The following is a 22,549-nucleotide window of genomic DNA, read 5'->3' on the forward strand; positions in this document are numbered from 1 at the left end:
AGGGTTGATGGATAGATGGGGAAAGAGGAGATTAAAAATTTAACTGCAGACATCCGACATTAGACATCATGCAGAATTAAGCTCAGTAACTTTCATTTCTTTGTTACATCCACCTTACAGTAGTTTTGCGCAATAATGGGCGGGTGACCACGTATAAGTTATTTGTGCTTTCCAGAGTAATAATCACAAAATTAGCTCATTTGATTTAAAAACACCTTTATGTCTTCATTGTCTCTAATCAACACATTAGTTAATCAAACCCTCTCCAAAAAATACAAAACCACATCTGCTCACGTCTGAATGAGAATTAGACGTGAGCGTGTAAAAGCAACTAATAAACAAGACAAAGAAATTAAAAAGGAAGTGGAGAAAAGATAGAACCAACAGGGGCAAAAACAAAAGTGGGAATTATAAACCACACCAATATGGTTTCTACACCTATGTACGCTTTCGGCTCTGTCTCACTGAAGGTTACCTTGATTTATGATTGATGTCTGCGAGCTAAAATCTATTTTTTATCCTCATCTGTCACTGAAAGCCCTTTCATCTGTATCTCCTGGGATGGTCTTTATCAAATATCAACAGCTTGGATTCACAGGGAAGAAGATCTGTTGAAATTTTGTCTGAGATGTAAATCTAGTCCAGGAATAGAACAGATATCTTAATCTCAGATTACACTACCTGACAGGTTATTTCTATCAGACAATGAAGCAGATAAATCACAGCTATGGATAAAATTAATTTATGGTGCTAGGTGATATATTAAGGTGTCACCAAAGTGATTGTAATGATGTAGACCATCCTGATGTACATGTGCACCAGATGATAGGGCAAAAAAGATCCAATAGGTTTTGAGACATTTCATTTAAAGTAACAAATATCAACCTCACAGTGGTGTTGAAAGTCTGTCCTAATGCATTTAGTAGGTGTTTGGCTGTTTCAATCTGAAGTTGCCATGCCTAAAGCCATGCTGCTAAATTGGCTAAAAAAAATCTAATGATAGAGAAATGTGTGATAATGTGTTTTTTCCGGTCTTTTGGGAGTCCTGACTGTTGCTTGTAAGCCTCTACTCTGCATCACCTGTGTGCTCCACTTCATGTATGTGTTGATTTAGACCACAACATCTACACTGAGCCCAGACGTCTTTCTAAACATTTCACTCTCGTGTACACATGCAGTGATGTGTCAGGCCACGAATCTCATCAGACCAGCTGCAAGTTGTTTTTCCTCCACGCTTAAGAGAAGGAAATGACTGAATTATATATCAGTCTGCCACTCAAGAGGTACAACAAGCGCTTTGTGTTGACCCGGATTAAACGCAGGCAGCATTACGTAAATAACACACCAACCACGACAGTTTGTTAATCGCATGTCAAGATGTACGCACTACAGGTGCCTGGCGCTTTTACAAATCACCCTTTGGCTGTGTTTGTCTGTTTATCTGTGCAGGACAAGCCTATCCTATAAATAGAACAGGCATGCTTCATATATATTATAACAAGTTATTGTCTGAAAACAGGGTGTTGCCCTATCACCCTAGAACACAAGAAAAAGACTAATGGTTAATGGAAAATCTGAGTGTTGTATACAGACTGTGACATTTAGGAAAGATCAGCCTTAGATTTTTGAACCAAAGCTCCATGTTTTAATTAAATTTTTAGTCATTTGGTCCATGTATTGTTAATATTTTGCCCTGTTGTATTTAAGCAGTCTTAGCAAACCAACCTTCCAGCTAAATTTTCCGTACCAGGCTGTGCCATGCAGCGTTTCTTGGGCCTGGTTCCCCATGCGGACGCCTCCTTTTTCTTGAGCGTCTGACAGTATTTACCACCTGACACAGTTCGCTAAGCCTCCTCTTGCAACATACCTGGGCTCTGCTCCAGTCATTTGACAGGGCAAAGATTTGTTTGAACTACTTTTCTTTGTGAAATGTGAGAGTTTGAATATACACAAGCAATAAGGAGAGGAACTGGTTGGAGTACAAAGTTTTATTGTGACTGAAATGCGAAGGATCACACGGGCTTGTTATTCTGTGAGTTTAGTGAAGTCATTTCATTTGCTGTGTGTTTGTGTGCACAAGCATGATGCAACATGCAAAAATGAACTAACAGAGAAACAGAGAAACAAAAGCTGAATGGTTGTGCTAAATAGGTAAATTGGTGTATTTTCATCCATTAGTGGTTTATTAATATTAAATTCAGTGGGGATAGTACAGCCTCTGCATGCTTTTAGGCTACCGTGCTTCTATTTATCACATTTTTTGCACCACAGGCAAATTGTGACCATCCTAAAGTGGCACTTCAACAGCAACGCTGACAATAACTTCCAAAACACAATGTACAAAATTGCGAAATAAAACCCCTACAATACCAAAAGTTTCTGGTTTTGCAATAAAAGAACTTATAAACATCAATCTTGGCACTTTTCATTAACATTAAGGTGAGTTATCCTTGTTTCCTTGACATAATATAAAATAAGGTTGATACAATTCATGCAGCAAGTGTGAGAAAAGAGTTATTATATATTGAGTTTGATTTAACAAATCTGCATCAAACAGAGACAAGGACGCTCTCTGCAAACAAAGAGCCACTGTCTGAAGAACAAATGCTGCTTGGTAAAACACTGCAGTCAACACTTTTCAATCCAGATGTGAGGAAGCAGAGCTGTGCCCTAGGTGGAGAGACTCTCATACTGTAGCCCTTACCCAGCCTCTTTTTCTCCCCTGGCTTCACTGTCCGCTAATGACGGTGAATTTCATTTCACTGCTCATTAAAAGAACATCTCTGCAGCCGGTCCTACCATCTGACGCTGGTTGGGAGATGGTATCTCTAGGAATGAAATTAAGAGATTCAGACTGACCTGTGCTCATCAGACCTGCAAATGAAGGAGGAAGAAAAAGACAGAGAGAGGTGGAACATTATTCAGGCATGAGTGTCAGCCATGTGTCTCCACATTAGCTTTGTGTTTCAAAAGCAGTCAAAGCAGTAGACCTGACTGCCCTGGCAGGTTTAAAGCATAAAGTATTTACATATTACCAACACAGATTTTTAGTGTTTTTGCAGTGATAAACTTGACAAATAAAACCCCTGCTGCTGTGAACCACTTGTCTTGTGCTTTGTAATGAGGGCAAAGGGCTCTAATGAAGGCTTTTAATGTGTGGAGTGTGCAGCTGCGTGATTCTATTTCGTGTCTTTGATCTGTGCCCCTGACGTGAAAGCTCGGCTCTTGAAACATTGTGCTCAGAGATCATAAACCATCTCACACCCTGACATCACAGGCTTGTAAGATTCAGACTAATGTGTGATTACACAAGCGTGCCACAGGATCATGTGTGGAGAATATATGAATTGTTTGCTGTATATGCATGTAAGCATATCTTGGTTAAATAGTTTTGGCCTCACAATTTATAGACACATTAATAAAATACAAACCCTGCATCCGAGGGTATGACAAAATACACTGTGTGTGTTGGGCAGATTTCTGGGAATAGCTCTAACTCACTCGTTGTCTTTCTGCAATAAGGTCAAACTTGTTACAAGACGTGTTTAATTAATACTGCCCTCTGACAGAAGAACAATGAGATGCAGCATGAGCAGGTTGATAAGCAAAATAAAACAGATGGGAGTGAGAGACTGAAAGACATGATTACTATAGTAGAATATAGATGAAGACAAAAATAACCTCTTATTCATTCTGATAATCATTTGATAATTTAAGTCACTTATCGAGCTAAAATGCTAAAAAGCTTTTTTGGTTGATGCATTTCACTTGTGAAGATCAGCTGTTTTATCTCTTCTATTCAACAGGCAATTAAATGTGTTTCGCAAGAAATGAGACGTCTAGCTGACTGTGAAAAGCATGTTAGTGTGCCATACATAACATCCAGAGCTGAAGCCTTAGTGGTTGCTTTAATGTCTTCCTTGGTTGAGTTTCTGTCATCAGAAATTAAAGCTGTCAGGCTGTGAATTTGCCTGAGGTGCTGCAATATTGTGAATAATACTATGTTTTTATGTGAGAATCTCTGTACCTAAACATTAACAGACTGTTAGCAGTTATCACCATATCAGTGGATTTAAATCCAGTAAACTGTGAGATCAATACTGAGTAAACTCTGTGTTCTGTACGTGTGCTGTATGCAACCAGCCAGTGCTCCGTGCACAGGTCACGCGGTCTAACTCCATGATCTATTTCTTTAAGTGCTAGTTTGGCAAAGCGCTTGTGTCGCAGATGTGTCTGTAAGATATAAAAACTATTTACCTTGGATGCTTTTAGCTGTCATCCTGTGTTATGGTCTCAGGCAGGGTGTCACTCGGTGGGTGGATTCAGACTCAGCTGAGACACAGTCGGTGTTTCCCTTCTAGGCCGCTTGTTTTAAACAGGATCCGGCAGACACAGCTGTGGACTGCACTGCTGTAGCTCTTCACATCCACAACATCCAATCAGAAAGCTCCTCTGGTCCACTGGTTCTCGACAGGTTGCAGTGTCAAACTCCATAATAGCAAACAATAACTTAACCAAAGTGCTTTGCAATTGGTATTTAAAGTGCATTCAGATCAATAATACTGCCATATTTTCTTCTGGTTGATTATTTGGTGAAATAATCACTATTTAACATTTCTTTAAATATGTAAGGATCTAATAACAGTATTTTCTTGGTTGTTAGTAGACCTTTAGACATATTATGGACCATATGTCGTGGTAATTTGTTACCAATTTATAGCAGACACGAGTTGAAACATTATAAAGGCCGAGATAATGTGAAGGCTTATTTGTAGTTTTAAATATTTTACTGACAAAATACTTGCAAATTACATAAATACCAATAAACAATTAATTGTGGCAATAGGTCACTGATTTGTAATCACTATTAATACTGCATATCAATTATTATTTTAATATTATGATTCATTCATAATTAAATATAATATATTATGTTGATAATGCTTAATTATAAAATAATAAAATGTATTAAAACAACTTTGATTTGGTTAATTATCTAACCATATATTAGAATTAACAACAATATTAAATACTGATTAGTTCACCAGTTTCTCAGTGAAGGTTGGTGTTAAGGGTTATGAGTTACTGTGTGTTATTTTGTGTTGGTTAAGTCTGTAAAAGTCGAAAAAACTGCAATCCAAATTCCCTCGCTCACCACGTCCAATCCCTCAATATTTAAAATGTGTGAATGTCATGTTTTAAAAATGCATAGGCCATCTGTGCACTTGTCAGTTCAAACAAACATTGGCTAGCTGCCCTCCAGTTTCAACTGAGCCGAATATGGACGCCCTGCAGCAGACGTCGTCGTATGTATTTATGTTCACATGGGACTCTGCAACTCGTTGGGAGTCTGTGTGTCTCGCTTTGCTTTCTGTGGATCAGAGATTCTTCTGCAACTGTGATGTGAGCCCTCAGACATCATTGAGACTGGACATGGCCTTCTAGGCAGTACTGAGGTGAGGTAGATTCTTTTTCATCCTTTGCTGGAATTTCTCAGTATCACTTGTTCCAATTTGGGAAATTCGGGAATTTAAAGTTTCAAAAGAGGAATATCTCAATATTTGACACTTGGGGAAAAAAATCCAAAGTAAAGTAATATAATAATAATGAGTCATATGGCAGGCACTTCAGCACCAGATAAAAACACAGTCCTCCCACCACAGGGGGAGCTACATATCTCTACACAGAGCTCTCATCCGGCTTGGGCAGCAGCAGAGTGTGTTTCCTCTTCTCTAGGATCTTGTTGAGCTCCTCAGCGAAGGAGTAGCAGACCGGAGACGTGTTTTCAGAGTCAGTTTGCCTCAGCAGCATGTAACTATTCCCATTCATCCTCCTCAGCATGCTCGGCAGCGTAGCCGACAGCCCACTGGGGATGTCATACTCTGGAGAGGCACGCTGGAGTGTGGGGGGCAGAGGAGGGGCTGGGGGCAGAAGCCCCTTATTGGGTGACGTCTTACCCTCACCTGGAACAATCTGGAGGAGTCCTCCATCTTGGATATTGCTGCTTTGCTGCTTTGAAACTCCATTACAAATGCTGTTGCCGTTACAGTGACTTGAGATCGTCTTCAGCTCCATGTGAGAGGAGCTCCTGTGCTGTTTCCTGTTTTTGCTGTGCTTCTTCGGGTAGGCAGCAGCTGCCGCGCGTAAGGAGTACTTGCCTCTATGGCCCACTTGCAAGCAGAAGCCCACATAGATCAGGACTACGGTGAGGACCACACACAGGCCTCCGAGGATGGTGATGAGAGACAGGTACATGACCTCCATGTTCCTGGGGGACAGCAGATCTGAGTGTGGGAGAAGAGGAGCTGGGGGTGGCGGCAGGGGCCTCTTGGAGGTTGGAAGCTCAGTGGGGGGTGGCAGGGTGTCGATAAGATCAGGAGGCACCACAGGTAAAGGAGAGGGTGGGCGGATGGTTACATTGTAAGTTACTATGGGGACCTTGATATTGTTCTCTACAGAGTAGCAGGTGTACAGCCCACTCTGGTCCTGCCGAGCTTCAATAATCAACAAGCCGTCTGTGCCAGTTCTGAAGCCAGAGTTGAGGTCATAACCCTGCAGCTCGCTGCAATCCAGAGTCCAGAAGGGCGTCGCCAGGTTGGAGCTGAGCTCACACTGCAGCAGCACGTCATCACCCACCCGCACAGAGCGGCTCCGCAGGGCAACGTCTGAAACACACATATTAATTAATAAAACTCACAACTTTCCTTCTGACTCGTTTCATGTCCTAATGGCTTAAAATCCACTAAATTCATCAATGGATGTCCAAACGTACTGAGTAATAAACTCCAATTACAAAAAAAAAAAAAAAAATCCCCCCACCCTAACATACCATCACTTTACTTTGTACAGAACAGCAAGTGAGGCAGAAGATGCTGCATTTTATCAGATTGAAAGTAAAGTGAGAGAAGGAATTTGCCTGTCTTGAATATCAAACAGATTTCTCTCCAGAGATGGCAAAAATGTGATTAAAGAAGGGAGGAGAGGATTTTGCCAACACAGAGTGCATAATCAACTTTCAAACAGGCCTTCATGCCATCTGATGACAACTACGCATCTTTCGAGTCCTTCCTAAGACTCTCTATTTTTAATCTCCCTTTCATCATTCACTGTGTTTAAAGGTAACTTTTTTATAAACAGTAACACCTAGCAGCAGTTGAGATTTGCATACCATCTTGCGTGTTCTCACATCCCTTGCTGCCATTCTCGATGTCTTGAATTAAAGTGGATCTGAAGTGGAAAACATAACAATAAGCATATTAGTGCACAGAATAAACCTTACTCGCTGTAACAAAAAAATATTTAGCATGGTTGGTACATGGGATTAATAAAGTATTTCAATTTATACTCAGATTTCAAATTCTGTCTATTTCTTGCTGTTATAATGATGTCATATCTTTCATATCATCAACTTTCAACAGAGGTAACATGTCTGTTCAGATTAATCAGTACACCTTAAGTACACAGATGCACGCTACTGTATATTTACACAGTCAATAGCGTTTGATGTGATTGTGCAACGGTTCTAGGAGCTGACACTTTCACAGGGCACAGTGATACCTACTCAAACACTCACAAAAGGTCACCCGTGGCAATTTAATCACCTGATCCAATCACACACGCCACACGTACAGCACCCACCTGTCTTCGTGTGCCATTATGTCCACACACTGGTCTCCGTTCCAGGCACAGTGAGGGTCTCTGGCAAAGATGCAGTCATAGCAGGAAGTGTATCTGTTGCAGTTAGAGAGCGGCAGCTGCACCACGCTGGACGAGGAGGCCACATACACACTCATCTGGGGGAGGGGAACAAATTCAAATACTGGAGGATGGAGATAATTAGTCAGATGTGCGTGTGCAAGTGATGGTCGAACGCGCTACCTGTTTTGTAGATATCACTAGACTGTTGACAGGCTGTGGTTCATCAAACAGCTGAAGCTCCTCAATAATGTGCAAATGACCCTTAACTTCTACGGCTTTATGTAACCAGCCTTCATCTGAGTGACACAGAAACAGGAGAAATATTACAAGATAAATTAGTGGACTTTGCTGTATTGTCACACTATGTCTTTAAAAGACTGCACAATTGATAACTTCTCTAAAATCATACTCACCTGTGCCCATATATAATACAGGGTATGTTTGTCCATCTAAGGCTTGGACCATGAGGACAGCCATGTGTGTATAGTCTGTGCTTCTCCTGAACAAAAGGGGGCGTTTGTCTGAAGGTTGGATTTGCTGGGACATCAGAGGATGCCTCCTGACAAAGTCCAGCACATCATCAGGCAGAGAGATGGAGATGTTTATACCCTTAGCCCTTAGAGCATCAGTTATACACTGCAGCAAAAGAAGCCAAAGAAAGCAATGAGTGGAGGAATAGTGAGCAAGAAACGAGGCACGGTGTGGGCTGCAAGTAAAAAGACATTTTTAGGTCATTTGTAATATGGTTCTGAGTAAATAAAAGCCGATATTGGAAGGGAGAGAGGATGTCATGAGGCTTAGCGAGCTGGTCTGCAAGAAAAATTAAGGGATCAACAAAGAAATGAGAGTCTGTGGAAGACTTTGTTCGGGGAAAATGTGACTTTCATTAAGATTAAACTGAGCCTGTGTGCTCTGAGCAGCCAACCAGTGCTGGGATGTCGGCTACTCTGCACCTGACTAAGGAATCAACTTCTCTTCTCTTTTTAAATGGCTTGAACCAACTCATCTAAGAGGCTTTCACACTCCCAATATAAAACCCTTGACTAGTTCTCTTTTCAGTTAAACTAAATTAAGTCCTACAGTGTTGACGTGACACTACAGAGGATAATGTTCCTGCCTCACTAACTCATTGTCGCCAAAGCCCGGGTTTCAGTGACATAAGCTGATTCGATCTCTTGCTTGAGGCTGAATTGTCTAAAATCATTTTCTTTTTCTCTGCTTCCTCCCTTTATCAGGAGTTTGTGGTTCTCATGTATGAGGCTGAAGAGGACTCAGACATTTTTCTGTGTTACGAGAGGGCAGCGGTGGCTGTTTCTCTGTGCATGGGCGTGTTTACCGTTCCAGGTCGTGGGTCAGGGATCTTTCCAGTGTATTCCTTCCACTTAAAGTCAGAGTTCTGGCTCTCCATGTAGGGTCCTTCAAAGGCCCTCTGGACGTCAGGCAGAGAGAAGCGACACACAGCAGATGCCTTCACATTTTTCCTAAAGACAACAACACACACACACAGTTTGAGAAAGACCAGAGCACAGGCCTCGAACAATAACAGCAGTAAACCCAGTGCTGCCATAGTGACAACAGCAGAATTACAGCAGATCGGTTGCACACCTAGTTGAAATGTCGGAAAGAGACAAATGGAGGACAGCACGTGGGAGGGGGGAAAGGAGTGAGCACTGACAGAGATGGTATGAAGGTGATTAGAAATCGTGCATCTCTGTGACGAGCACAAGGGAAGGAGAAGGAAACTGCAAACTGGTTTCACAGAGGTGGAGTACAAGTTGAGGTGAGAGACTGGAGAGGTGGTGCTCATGCAGAGACAAACATCCTGTAGTAAATCTCTCAACACTAACCAACCACAGATGTTCAGCATAAATGCTTCTACAGAGTAACAGGAATGGGTCAGTGAAGCGTCACATTAAACTGGACTGAAATCTTCTTTTAAATCCATCTAAATTTGCATTTTTAATTAACAGTTTGCCCTTAAACTGCTGGAAAACTCCTCCAACCAACTTCAATAAAAAGTTAGCTCTTAGCTTTTTCTCATCCCACTCTTTCATCTCATCCCTGTCTTCTTAGACTGTCTCTGTGTATCGATTGCCGCCTTTCAACTTTGTCTTCCTCATTTGCATTTGCATCCTCAAAGCCCCCACTCAGCGATCTCAACAACACAACACAAATCCTCACTCACCACTCCAGGCCGAAGACGCCGTAGAAGACTGTGTCCTGTGGTGTGTGGCCAGGTATGACAAACATGCTGCGCAGCATGTTGAAGTGGAAGTCATACTCAGGCAGAGAACACATCAGCCTGGCCTTGAGGAATGACGTCCACCGCTTCTGGAGGGTTAAACGGCCTCCTCGGTCCCCCTGAGAAAAGACAGCCGACAAGAAAGAAGGGTGAAGTGAGGGTTATTTGAGGTAAGAGCTGGGACAACAAGAAAAAAAAAAGACTCAACTGTCAGCTCAAGGTGGCACACAAGGAGAGGCAAATCTCCCAAAGAGTGAAACAGATGGCGAGAGAAAGCAATAACGACGTGTTCAATAAGGTTATGGAATCCCATAGGTGACACTCCCCAGTGCGATCAGCGGGTTTGTGTATGGGTGCATTTGTCACCAGTAGGCTGAACTGTGGAGTGAATTTGTTACTGTGTGTCACACACACACGCACGCACACAGTTCACGTAAACACATCTCAACACCAATTTTTGATCCCCAAAAAAAATGTTTTGACAGGTTCACAATGGAAAAGCTTGACTCAAGGCCACAGTTGCTGTGAATATCAAACAACTGACATCCTCTTGCCCTTTGATTTTAACTTCTAAATGTATTCAGCCAGTGGCAAATTGCAAATGTCACACATGCAGCCACGGGGCATTTCTATTAAGATGAAAAAACAAATATGCTGACAAACTTTCAAGGAGAGAACTTGTGAGCTGACTACATTTTAAGGTGCCACAGGAGAAAACAACAAGTTTAATGCAGTGTGCGGTCGGCTCTTGCTTTTCTTAACCCCTTGCAGGGCAGCTATAAATGAAATCATTCATATTTTAGACATGAGTCGATGCTAAACAGTCCGCCTCTCCCCTGCAGTCATCCATCCCCCTCGCTCCAAGCTATACTGCAACCCATTCATCAGCTGCTCCTTTAATCAAACTGGAGTTCTGTTACAAATCCACTCTCCATCCAGCCCCTGATCTATTATAGTACCTTCTCCTGTCATAAATGAAGACTTCACTCAGCCGCATGCCGGGCTTCACTCCCAGCTGTACAATACCTCCAGTATTTCTTTCTAATCTGCTCTCACCTTACAAACCCGAGCCACTCGTGCCACCCTGCTGTGGCTGTAACTTGTTGTCTGCTCCTGGCTCTTCTCTGTGAAGAAGAAGTAGATCTTATCGTCATCGCCGGTGCTGCTGCCCAAACTCTCCCTCACAAGTGCCGAGCCCACGAAGTCAGCCTCTGCATGGAGAAGAATGAGATGCACTGACTCATTGAGTGTTTTTATTATCTTGATAAATAAATCTATTTTTCATTACCTTCTGTAAGCAGTTACATCCTACACATTTTAGGAACTATTAGACTATTATACTCTTTTACTGCTATCATTGTGTAGTGTATACAACTGGTATTCTTCATTCTACCTCAGGCCCTCTTCTATTTGCATTTGGTTTACATATAGGTTTAAACTTTGATCTCTAATATATTTTGACCTTTAAATTGAACTGTTCATTTGTACCTCCTTGTTCACTGTATCTATTTCGAGTCTTTGGGTAGGTTGCTGATATACAGTAAGCCTAAATATAACAAATATTCTACATGTCATAACATTATAAGTGAAAACATAAGAAAGATGCAGGTGCAGCTGACCTTGATGACGGTGCTAGTATCACCAAGATAACTACATTTAATCCTGAGGGAGTAATGACAAAAATGGCTATTAACTCACCATTCAACCAACGTGTGGGTGCATCTTCTGTCTTTAGCTTGAGAGACCCAAAGTTGCGGCGAATATCTGGAAAGCTCCTAAACTCATACTGGGAAGCTGAATACATCTCCTGGTCTGCAAGAAAAAAACGATTTATTATGAAGCTGTCGAGTGAAACTCTGGAAGTGACTGGTAAAAGTTGAAGTGCCTGACCTATAATGAGGGCAGTGTAGCCTGTTGTTGGGCCATAAGGACATTTCTCTTTGCCATCTTCAGGCTGGGATGACATCACAAACCTCTTCTCGTCCTATAAAGGACAATACATTTAATTAGCTCGCTCGCCATAAAAAGATATTCAGCGCTGTAATGTGTTTTGCTTGGACGTACTATGTATGCACACAGTGGACTGAAGGCATGAGTTCCACACGTGTAAAGATGAGTCGAGTTGAACCTCTGGAGGAAGCGGATGTGATTAAAGCACTGTGTCTGGAAGAGGAAGAGAAAGTCACAAGAAATATTACAATGAGGAAATAATTAGCAATGCATAAGAGAGAACCAACCACAAAAGGGGGGACAAGAGGGGGATTGAACAACTAAATACCTTATTGTCTTTTCCCTTGAGCCGACACTGGCGTTTCTGCTCGGGGGAGGCCTCCCACTCAATCTATAATGCAGTACATAACATACATCCAGTGAAACAAAGAGTTACAGTAGATAGTTTTATATCACAAACTGTACATTTGAGCAAAATAGCACAGATCTGACAGCTTGTGCTCCAATTCATATATAAGTTTTTAGTCAATACGTTTGGATGAAACACATCTGTTTTATTTTTAGGAGAAGATGGAGGAGTGGTGGAGAAGGAGTGTTGTGCTCACACAAACAGTCTGGTGACAGAAAACACTGCCGTATTAGCAGTACCATAACAGTTTAATGTCATGTTGTCACCAGGTAGCAAACACATCAACACGAGTGCTGACAGAAGGTACTGAAAACAGATCAAGTCTGACATTATCCTCCAACATGCAGCACTAGACTCAATTACAGCAAGACATACAATACTAAACAGTGTCTACGAGCATACTTTGAAATAAAAAAGACACCTTTAGACATCAGAGTTTAGGATAAATAGTGCTAACACTGATTTGTGGTGGACAGTTTGCTAGTTACTGCATGACAAACAATTTCAGTGTCAATATGATTTTGGATGTGGATGATGAATTTAGTATCTATTTAAAGACAAACAGAGAAGATACGTTAGTTGATTTTTCCTATTAATATGTTAGTTTATGCACCAAGTAGCTCCTCTGGTGTAACTCTGAGTTATTGTGACTACACACTCCCAAACACACAAAGGTTCGGGGGGGGGGGAAACACTTCTGACTCTGAATATAATATTGTTGCCCCAAAAGTTTTTGTGTTGTTGTGCAATATGCAAATGAAGCCATGGCAGAGATAAAGATATGAGGCGCACAACATGCAGCAACACGGAAAACAAACAAACTCACAGTGAGAGCTGAACTGGCTGAGATGTCAGAGGCATTGAGCGCAAATACAGCCCCCCGGGCTCCAACATAGAGACGCTCACTGTCTGCCTCCAGCAACATGGTGGTGTAGTTCACAGCAGCAGAGGACTGAAAATGCTTACAACCCTGGAGACCTGTGAGGAGAGGAGAGGAGAGGAGAGGAGAGGAGAGGAGAGGAGAGGAGAGGAGAGGAGAGGAGAGGAGAGGAGAGGAGAGGAGAGGAGAGGAGAGGAGAGGAGAGGAGAGGAGAGGAGAGGAGAGGAGATATTTATTGTCTGTGATAATCTGTGGGACAGCAAAAAACATATCATCCTCTTATTATATTCATATTTTTCTCACATACTCCAGGAATAAACTTATTTGTAGTACTGTTATTGATTTCACCCAATTACTACAGACTCTATTGCTATGTTGGTTTGTGTGTGGTCACACTGCCAGATTGCTGTACATTAAAACATTTCCATGGATGCTTACAAAGCCTCTGAATGCGCATGAAGGTATTACCATCACGATGGGACACATTAAAGGCACAAAATAGATGTTGTTGTTTTTTTAAACAACCCTGACAGAAACTCTCACTCTATTCATCTTGTGCGATTGTTGAACACTCAAACTAAATTTGAGACATTATCTATGTTTACTACAGATAATAGCTCATGTTAAACTCAACTGGACTTCAGCTACACCACAAAAAGTAAAGCATTTAAAGATGGAAAATGTAGAGACAGACACAAACGTGGAGGATTCTCAGTGTTGGTTTCTGTGGTTTAATGTTTATGTGGGTCCCATACTGTTCTCCAGGCGTTAGATGTATCTGTTTGACAGGGTAAGATACTAATGAGGTTCAGTCCTGCAAACACTCAGCAAAGAGACATACAGCACACACACACACACACACACACACACACTAAATGTGTCATAAAGTCACTCGCTACAGTCCTGAGATGCCAGTGTGTTTCATACATAAAACGGAGCTGGGGCGTAGTGTTGACAGCAATTAAGTTCAAAGCGAGACACTTTTCATGCCTACTAATGAAAACAATAGCTTAAGAGGGCCAAAGAGAAATGTGGCACATTTCCTTCATCCTCAGCCAATCCGCTTCCCCCTGAAGACTGTATAGTTATCAAGTAAGCTGTCATTAAGATTCCTATCAGCTGCTGCAAAACACAATCCACTCCAGCAGCAGCAGCGAGTTCCTGTCCCAGGCTGTTCCTGAGTGACCAGGTGTCTACTTTCCCTCCCTCATTCTCTGCAGCAGGAAGGAGAGTATCACCTATATGGGATTTTCAGAGCAATAACTTTTCCTACGTGATATGAGTGTCTCATTGTGGCTGAAGACAATGCATTATAGAAGAGACAACACTCGAGTTCCCTCAGCGTAATCTAGAAGAAGACACACAATTCCCTGTGTGTGTTTGTGTGTGTGTGTGTGTGTGTGTGTGTGTGTGTGTGTGTGTGTGTGTGTGTGTGTGTGTGTGTGTGTGAGGGCCTGACAGTAGAAGCAAGGTAACTCAAAACAACCTCAATGTGAGAGTGATGCAACACAAGGATATTTATCTGGCCTATTTTAACTATACATTACAACAAACGACCATCCTACAGCACATTTTAGTCTCATCTTACAAGATCATGTGAGATAAGATGATTTGTTTATTCTACAGGGAGGGAAAAACAGCGAGGCCTGATCACATTATTTACTGAGCTGCCCCTTGGAGGGACCTCGACTGATCAGCACAGTACACAGTGTTCAGGGACACACACAACACTCACTGAACCTTTAGGCGTTGGACTGTGAAGACAGGTTTACTTCCAAATCCACACTTAAAGGTCAGATTTGTTTCAGGAGGTTGTGAATAAACAAAGTTAAATTCACAGTTTTGGAACGACATCGAAGTGAGGTTGAAATCAGTGTGTGTGAAGTTATTTAGATTCTTTTTACCCATCTATCTCGGTTTTGCCAACTTTTAGACTCTCACATCCTTCAAACCTGAAAGCTTGAAGTGTAAAATTAATAACTCAAAAATTTTAACCTTGTCTGAGGAAAAGTTGCAATGAGGACAGAACGCAGGTGTGTATGTGTGTGTTTGAATGTGCTCATCAAACACACACGCGCGCGCATGCACCTTCACTAGCACACATGTTTCGAAGCATTGGCTTTAGGTTGCTAAGAAACAGAGATTAAAGAGATTAGTGATACGTTTGCATATTGAAGTTGGGAGGAGAAAAGAAACGGAGACAAGAGGTAACGGCGAAGGGAGGGGACCTAAAAGGGGGCAGTGCACTACAATGAAACTAGAGAAGACAATCTTGAGTAAAAGAGACAGAGCTTATGTCCATGCAGAGAGAGATGGATGGTAGAGGAGGGGGAGTGGATGAGAGAGCGATGGGGTGGCAGACAGGGAGATGAGTCGTGTACCTGTGGGTAGGCTCTAGCACTAACCGGTGATTTACAGAGATTGAAATAAGGGTTCATAGCAAGAATAGTAACAGGGAAAAAATAGAAAATGAAAAGTGTAAGTAGGTGTTGCATTGTGAGAAACACAATTGTTTAGAAAAGGAGAAAAAGGATGAGTAGAAGAGCAGTTCTTATATGTGAATTTGGCTGCAAGTGAAAGTGGAGACGTGAGAAAATTTCTTTCACACGTCAGTGTATCAACAAATAAAGTCCAGGATCAGATAACAGTGCAGCTTAAAGGACACACACTTGCCCACACTTACACAAAATAAAAATACTGTATACAGCTATTTTGCACCATACTACAACAGTTGTCATGGTTACAGTGCTTCGCAGCTACCTACAGTGGTGTTAGTGTCCCTGGATGCTCCGCAGGGAAGCACTTCACTCATGTGCCTCTGTCTCTGTGGCACCTCAGGCTGCATGCCATCACAGACGAGATAAATGAATAATAATCACAGAGCGATCGAAAAAATATCATAGTTAACAGAAGGGCAGGTGTAGGAATTACTAGAGGTAAGTGAATGTGCGCGCAGTGCAGATTGAGAGAAGTGAGGGAAGAGCGAGGAAAAAGAGAAAAGAGCTGTGTCAGGAGAGAGTAAGGTGGTGGAGGGGGGGGGGATGTGAGGTGGGAGAAAATGAAAAAATTGAAAACTAGATGAAAAAAGAGGCAGTAGACAGTGGCTGCATTATTACATAAAGAGAAAGCATGTGTGGAGTTTCTTTCCTCGAGGAGTATTTTTAAAAACCTGGCAGCTTCTTTTACCAAATGATTAATGGTTCCAACGTAAGCACTGCGTTAAAATTCATATAATGAGTCACGAGTTTTTTTTTTAATTTTCACTACTTGACTCAACGCCATTTGACACACTAAATGATTTTGGAACAAATGCGTCCGTGCTTACCGCTGCTCAACACGGTGACGCGCGGTGTCACGTCCAGGTCCAGAGGCGTTCTGAATGGGTAGCCAGCTGCCACACGCACAGAGCAGCTCAGCAGCAGGAGCTGCAGCACAGAGGACAGAGCTCCCTGCATCTCCACCGAGCGTCTCATGGGACAAACACGCTTGGAGCTGATGTGCATGCACTCACACAGACATGTTCACCCCACGACTCACATACACCCCTTCACGGCGCACACACCCACACAGAGACAAACACTGGCAGACGAGCAGGCGGCCTCTTTCAATGTGCTGAAGGAACCTGAAACAAAAAAAAGAAAAAGAGAAAACACACACGTGAACCAACCGTGTTAGCAGTCATGTCTACACCAGAAGACAAAATGCAGCGCACGTGGGCACTGTGCCTGAAAGTGTGACAATTCAAAAAGTCAAGAGGACAAGTTGAAAAACTAGAGACGCTGATGAAGTTCAGCGGCAGAGTTCAAACACATTAAAAAACTGTGATGTGGAGGATTTCACAGGGATGATGACAGAGATATGAAAGACACATAAAGTGCATTCGCTCAATATATTATTTGGTGCTCTTTGCGGATCAACGCCGCCTTGCAAGACCAGGTTGTCTTTTACAAAGTCTCGAACCACACTAAGCTACGTGCGGATATCTCAAGCAAACGCTTAAACGTTGATGTGGAGGTAGATCTAGATCGATAAGATGTGACAGCACTTCAATCAGCGGCTGTACCTTAGAGGAGCCACAACCAGGAAAGACTGTGAAATATGATAATCTGTGCGTTGTGACGTGAATGCCAATTGTTATTCTGACGGAACAAGACCCTCTTTCGCAGGTGTGAGCTGGAGAGAGGAGGGGAGAGTAGAGATGTGGGTGTCACCATGACATGCGCCAGTGGACACAGCAGCACTGAGGATACACTGCAGACAGTGGAGCAACACCATTATCCATTTTTACTGAGGGGATTGGTGACATCTCTCTTTCTCTGTGTCTCACACACACACACACACACACACACACACACACACACACACACACTGGCTTTCTCAACACTCCACCACTGTCTTTAAAAAGCTTTCCCAGTTCCAAATGTACACAGTAAACAGTCACACTCTTTAGCGCTTTCCATTAAAGAACGTATGCCTCTAGCACCCGAAGGTGTTGAATGTTCTGCTTTTATCATACAGAAACACACACACAATCATGCACACACACACACCAATGTAAATCTGTTGGCGCACATGCAACAAAAACAAAAGGTGCCAAAACAACAACAACAAAAAAATGCAGAAAAGTAAAGTCATTTGCATGTGTGTTTGTCACTGCACTCTGTCTGAGTCCCAGCTGTCCACGACGTTATGGACAAACACAGCAGCATGCACGGATGGATAACTGTGATGGGTGAGATTAATTGTCTATCCCCCAGCAGTGACAGGTTTCAGTTGATTTCTATTTGATATGATATGAACTATTCAGCAGAGACGTGAAAACTATAAAAATGCACTGGGATTGTTTTGAAAATAAGAATGTATAGAGCCAGTTGCTAAAAGGTATTATAGTCCAAAATCAGGAAATAGATGCTAATGCCCAGGAAACGATTGTCGATTAGAGAGTTAATCAGAAGGAATTCTAGTTGATTAATCCATTTTTAAGTGATTTTTAAGAAAATAAGCTGAACAATCAACAATTCAGATTCTGTTTCACAAATGTTCCCATTCATTCATCGATTATTTTACGCTAATGTTGTGGATTATTTCGCTGGAGAAAACAAGCAATTTACAAAAATAATAAACAGATGAACTGATGATCAAAGATCGTTGTTTGGAAGTTACTCAAATTATAACAGCTTAGCAGGAGCTGACTCTCACACATTGTAGATGTTGGAATTTTCCCAGAAAGGCTTCCCTGACTGCAAATACATCACTTTGAAAGCAAGTTTGACATAAAAGTCACACAAATCTTAACAGAAATGTGTTCCAGGCATCTTCAAAGGGACATTTCTACAGCACTGAAGTGAAATTAAACCATTGTCAATCCAAATACTTCTGAAATGTAAAAAAAAAAAAAAAAGGCACGATCTGGTCTCATTATAACCTCACAACCACAAATCTCCACTCCTGAAATGTGGCGGTTTTGGTAGAGACAACTTTTTCATTAATTTGAACAGTTCTTTATAGTTTTTTTTACAGCTCTCCCCTGTTCTTAGTGAGGCAAATATACTTTGGGGGCAGCAGTTCTCTGTCAGGATGTGCTGCCTCTCCTGAGGCCTGTCAGACAAACTGTAAAGGTGTGTCAATTGCCCTCCCAGCCTGTCTAAGCTCCTCTAAATAGATGGCAGAAGAGGTGAGCTGAAGGGCTCTTTAGAAGTCATTTATCTGACTCATGCACATGAAATCACTCAAACGGACTGCAAGGGTCTAAATCCTTTCAATCACTCAGTCACGTTGGCCCTGATGTGGTCTTATAATCCTGGGAGGAAGAGTCTACTCTGAGCTTTCACAGGAACATGACAGACAGAGAAAGGAGATATAAAGGAGGAGGTAAAGTGTCATCTTAATGTCCAGCAGCGCAGAGGGGAAGAGCCAGTAACTACAGCCTTCCTGATTCTCTGTCATTTAAAATCTATTACCCCTGACTTGCTCTAAGTATCCCAGACGTCCTGCATGCAGAAGGTTTCGATTGGTAATTGGCCACTGAGCACACGAGTCAAAACTTTAGCTAAGCGTAGAATGAGATATGTTGAAAATCAAATGAGGCAGACCCAGAGGAAATCACAGCGACTACCACTCACAATCTAACTTTTCTAATCTGGGTTGCTTCCTGATCTCGCTGCCAGTTCCTGGTCCCATGACATACATTCAAGGAAACTGACTTTATCAGGCAATTAGGAAGTGTCTGTAAAGCCGTCTCAATAGAAGCGGTGCAGTGACAGCTCCATCAACAGACAACACTTGTCCCAAAAGGACTTGAAACTCAAGCTGGATGTGTGTGTGTGTGTGTGTGTGTGTCATAAATGGTAGGAAACAGTTAAAGCCATTGAGCTGTGTTTCAACGCCTGCTTTAAAACGCTCTGATTTCACAGCCAGACAAAAGGAAGCCAACTGAACTGAACTCCATTTGTTCTCAGTACAGTAGCTTCATACTAGACACAGTCACTTTGTGTATGTGACAGTGAGCTCTTTAAAGAGAGTTAGTGTAAGAATACAACAAAAGATATAAAGGAGTGTATGGTCAGTGCATTGCTGAAATGTTAATTATCGTGATTTATCACATGTGTCTGGGTTTAAATGCAGCAATGTGTTGGAGTCTCAAGTCAAAAATCCACGTTTCACCAAGAGCTGCAGAGAGATTTAAACCCACATAAACCATGATCAATCTCATTTAAGAAACAGCAGGGTTACAGTTTGTTCAGGAATATATTAAAAGGGCCCTCCAGTCAAGTCAATTTTATTTGCATTATATAATCCAAATTAAGGGGAAAGGGGAAAACATCAGGAATAGCAACATGGGAAGAATCATTCTTCCAGGGCAGAATATGGAAATAACCACACAACACACTGTATAGAGAAATAGAGGGAGGTCAAAATATACAAAGAATAACTGGATACTATTTTTATTTAACTTAAACTGACAGTATTTTTGAAGAGTAGGAGAATAAATGTTGTTTTATGACTTTTCTCTGAGCTGTTTTCATACGTTATTTATCATAAACTGTGCTGAAGCTGAATTCATCAAAACTATAATAAGTATACTATATACCATAATGTGCTATTTACATGACAATAACGTACTTTATTTAAATAAACACATCTTTTGCATTTCATTCCACTTAGTCATGCTTTTAAAGAGCAAACAGATAGATAAGCAGGTCCACTGGGTTTACATGGGGTTCTCTATTCACCTAATGATTAGATCACAGCTGCACAGACCCCCCCTTATCTCGAACAGGACATGACTGATCATCCATAACAGATCAATCATGCGCCTCCAGCACCTTCATCACCAAGCTCCTGGCAATATTTGCCAGATGTTTTAGGAATCACATGCTGCGGCTTACCTTCGCATCCACATACCTTTTGGACACATGACAGACTGAAAGTCACGCCGCCAACGCAGCTGTTGCGAGATGTGTTAACGCAGTAAAGCAGCAGAAGGAAGCAGGAAAGAAAAACGACGGCGCACCGGGAGTTTTTACGCACCACTCGAGCTGTTTTACTATTTTTTTTTTTTTTATTCCCCTCAATAGGTGATGTCTTACACCTTAAGTATGTAGATAACTCAGAGACTATCTATCCCACACTGAGACGCACTTTGCCCCCATCTGATCATCCTACATTTTAAATCACATTTAAGAAAAATCCCAGGGAGGGGGGGGGGACTCCTAAACGTGGATTAAAGTGGAGAAGAAGTAAAGTGTTTTATTCCTAATGTTCATGTCTTACCTGAATCAAGCAGAAATTCCTCGAAATGCGGGATGTGTACGTTTCCTTGAGCTTCAGATAATCCAAGTGGACTTTCAACGCATCAACACCCACTGAATGACACACAGCCATAGGAGCGACTCCTCTCCACTCGTTTGCCGTCACAGGTGGTCCACCCTCCCCAGCAGGAACTGATTCACGTCCCTCATGGGTCCGTTTCTTGTTTTTTTTTTTTACTGCCCACTTTTTTTTTTTTTTCCTTGAGTGAATCAGGAGCTCCAACCCGCTCAGGTTACGAAGCGAAGTGGGATTAAAAAAAAAAAAAGGTGCAGAGATGTAACCTGTCCCATTCAGTGCTGCAGGGCGGCGTCACACTGCCACCTAGTGTGCACAGAGGGACACAACAATATGCATCATTAGATTAAGCACAAACACTTTCCCCCACTAAAATAACATTTTAGTTTTTAAAAGTAAAAATAAATGTATTTCTGCTTTTCTATTTCTGTTTTTATTTGTTTGCTTGTGCACTCACATTCACACAGCCAGATAAACTGGTACCTGCGAAACCTGCCTCACCTGTTTCCGCTCCTCTTCTTTTCCTCTTCACCATAAAATTGGGGGGGGGTAAAAATATGCTTTTGCATTTCTAGATAAGATGAGATTCAAAGTGAGCCAGATCCCATATCCCACTGAATGTGGATATTATGTACACACTAACTGAAAGCGCCTGTGAGGAAAGCTGGCTCCATCACTTCTACACACACCCATTGAAATAACATGCTCAGAGGGGTTGCACACAGGATTACACGTATATAGTCATATATATAGTCACATATAGTTATATATTGCACATGGCAAGAAGGATCAGCTGTTTATCTGTGTGTATATACGCTGTGGGGCTTCACACTGCTCATGGAGAACAAAGGTTTTGTGCTAATGTGCTGCAGAGATCAATAAAATCTCTAACTGGAAAGGAAAAAGCAGCAGCTATCTGACGTTCCACGTGTGACTGCTCGTCTCCTTTGTACAGAACTTTTAATCCATTGTGAATGCGGTTAGTCATGTTCAGTGGCCAGTGCTCGTGTTGAATCCAGCCGTGAATCTCAACTCCTGGTAATTCAGCAGGGGATTTGTGAAGTATGGGGTTTGTGTCGTCGACATCCAACGGCATCAACCCCAACAACAGACGAAGTTCTTTGGAGCTTATGGAAGAAGGAACATCAGTAGTGCTGGTTACCGTGGCAACAGCGGTACCTGAAGAGATGGAGTGGTTGGTTCACATGCATACATACAATATGTTATGGATGTAGATTATCACTTCTGCTGGTCTACACACAAATCTCAGCACACTGTCAGATGTTAAACCAGTCCAGTGTGGCTCCTACTGGTCTGTCTACATTAGTGGTGGAGCATAATAAAGTACATGTACTCAAGTCCTGTACTTTCATGCCACTTTCTACATCTACTCCACAGCCTTATTGAGACAAATTCTCTTTTTTAATTGGCAGCAATGTTCTGTAATTAATTATGTCTCAGGGCAGTGAAGCAAATGTGAAACGAAAACGTTGTTTAGTGTCTTGGCTACTTTTTCATCAAGAACAGAAAACAATCTCCAACG

The 22,549-nt window shown here is 41.9% G+C and overlaps 1 protein-coding gene across 1 annotated transcript; it reads right to left on the reverse strand.

Moving 5' to 3' along the window:
• Nucleotides 1-1,970: 1,970 nt before the first annotated feature.
• LOC113158813 (semaphorin-4G-like) lies at nt 1,971-21,196 on the reverse strand. Its single transcript, XM_026355068.1, has 16 exons — nt 20,953-21,196; nt 16,505-16,801; nt 13,126-13,277; nt 12,219-12,281; nt 12,005-12,103; nt 11,831-11,924; nt 11,639-11,752; nt 10,997-11,151; nt 9,884-10,059; nt 9,035-9,179; nt 8,112-8,334; nt 7,879-7,994; nt 7,639-7,793; nt 7,169-7,227; nt 4,258-6,665; nt 1,971-2,874 (listed from the first exon to the last, which is right to left on the reverse strand). Exons 2-15 carry the CDS (start codon nt 16,680-16,682, stop codon nt 5,680-5,682), a joined length of 2,715 nt encoding a protein of 904 aa, XP_026210853.1. The 5' UTR covers nt 16,683-16,801; nt 20,953-21,196; the 3' UTR covers nt 1,971-2,874; nt 4,258-5,679.
• Between the last annotated feature and the right edge of the window lie 1,353 nt (nt 21,197-22,549).

Source organism: Anabas testudineus, chromosome 15 (assembly GCF_900324465.2).
Source record: "Anabas testudineus chromosome 15, fAnaTes1.2, whole genome shotgun sequence".
NCBI classification, from domain to species: domain Eukaryota; kingdom Metazoa; phylum Chordata; class Actinopteri; order Anabantiformes; family Anabantidae; genus Anabas; species Anabas testudineus.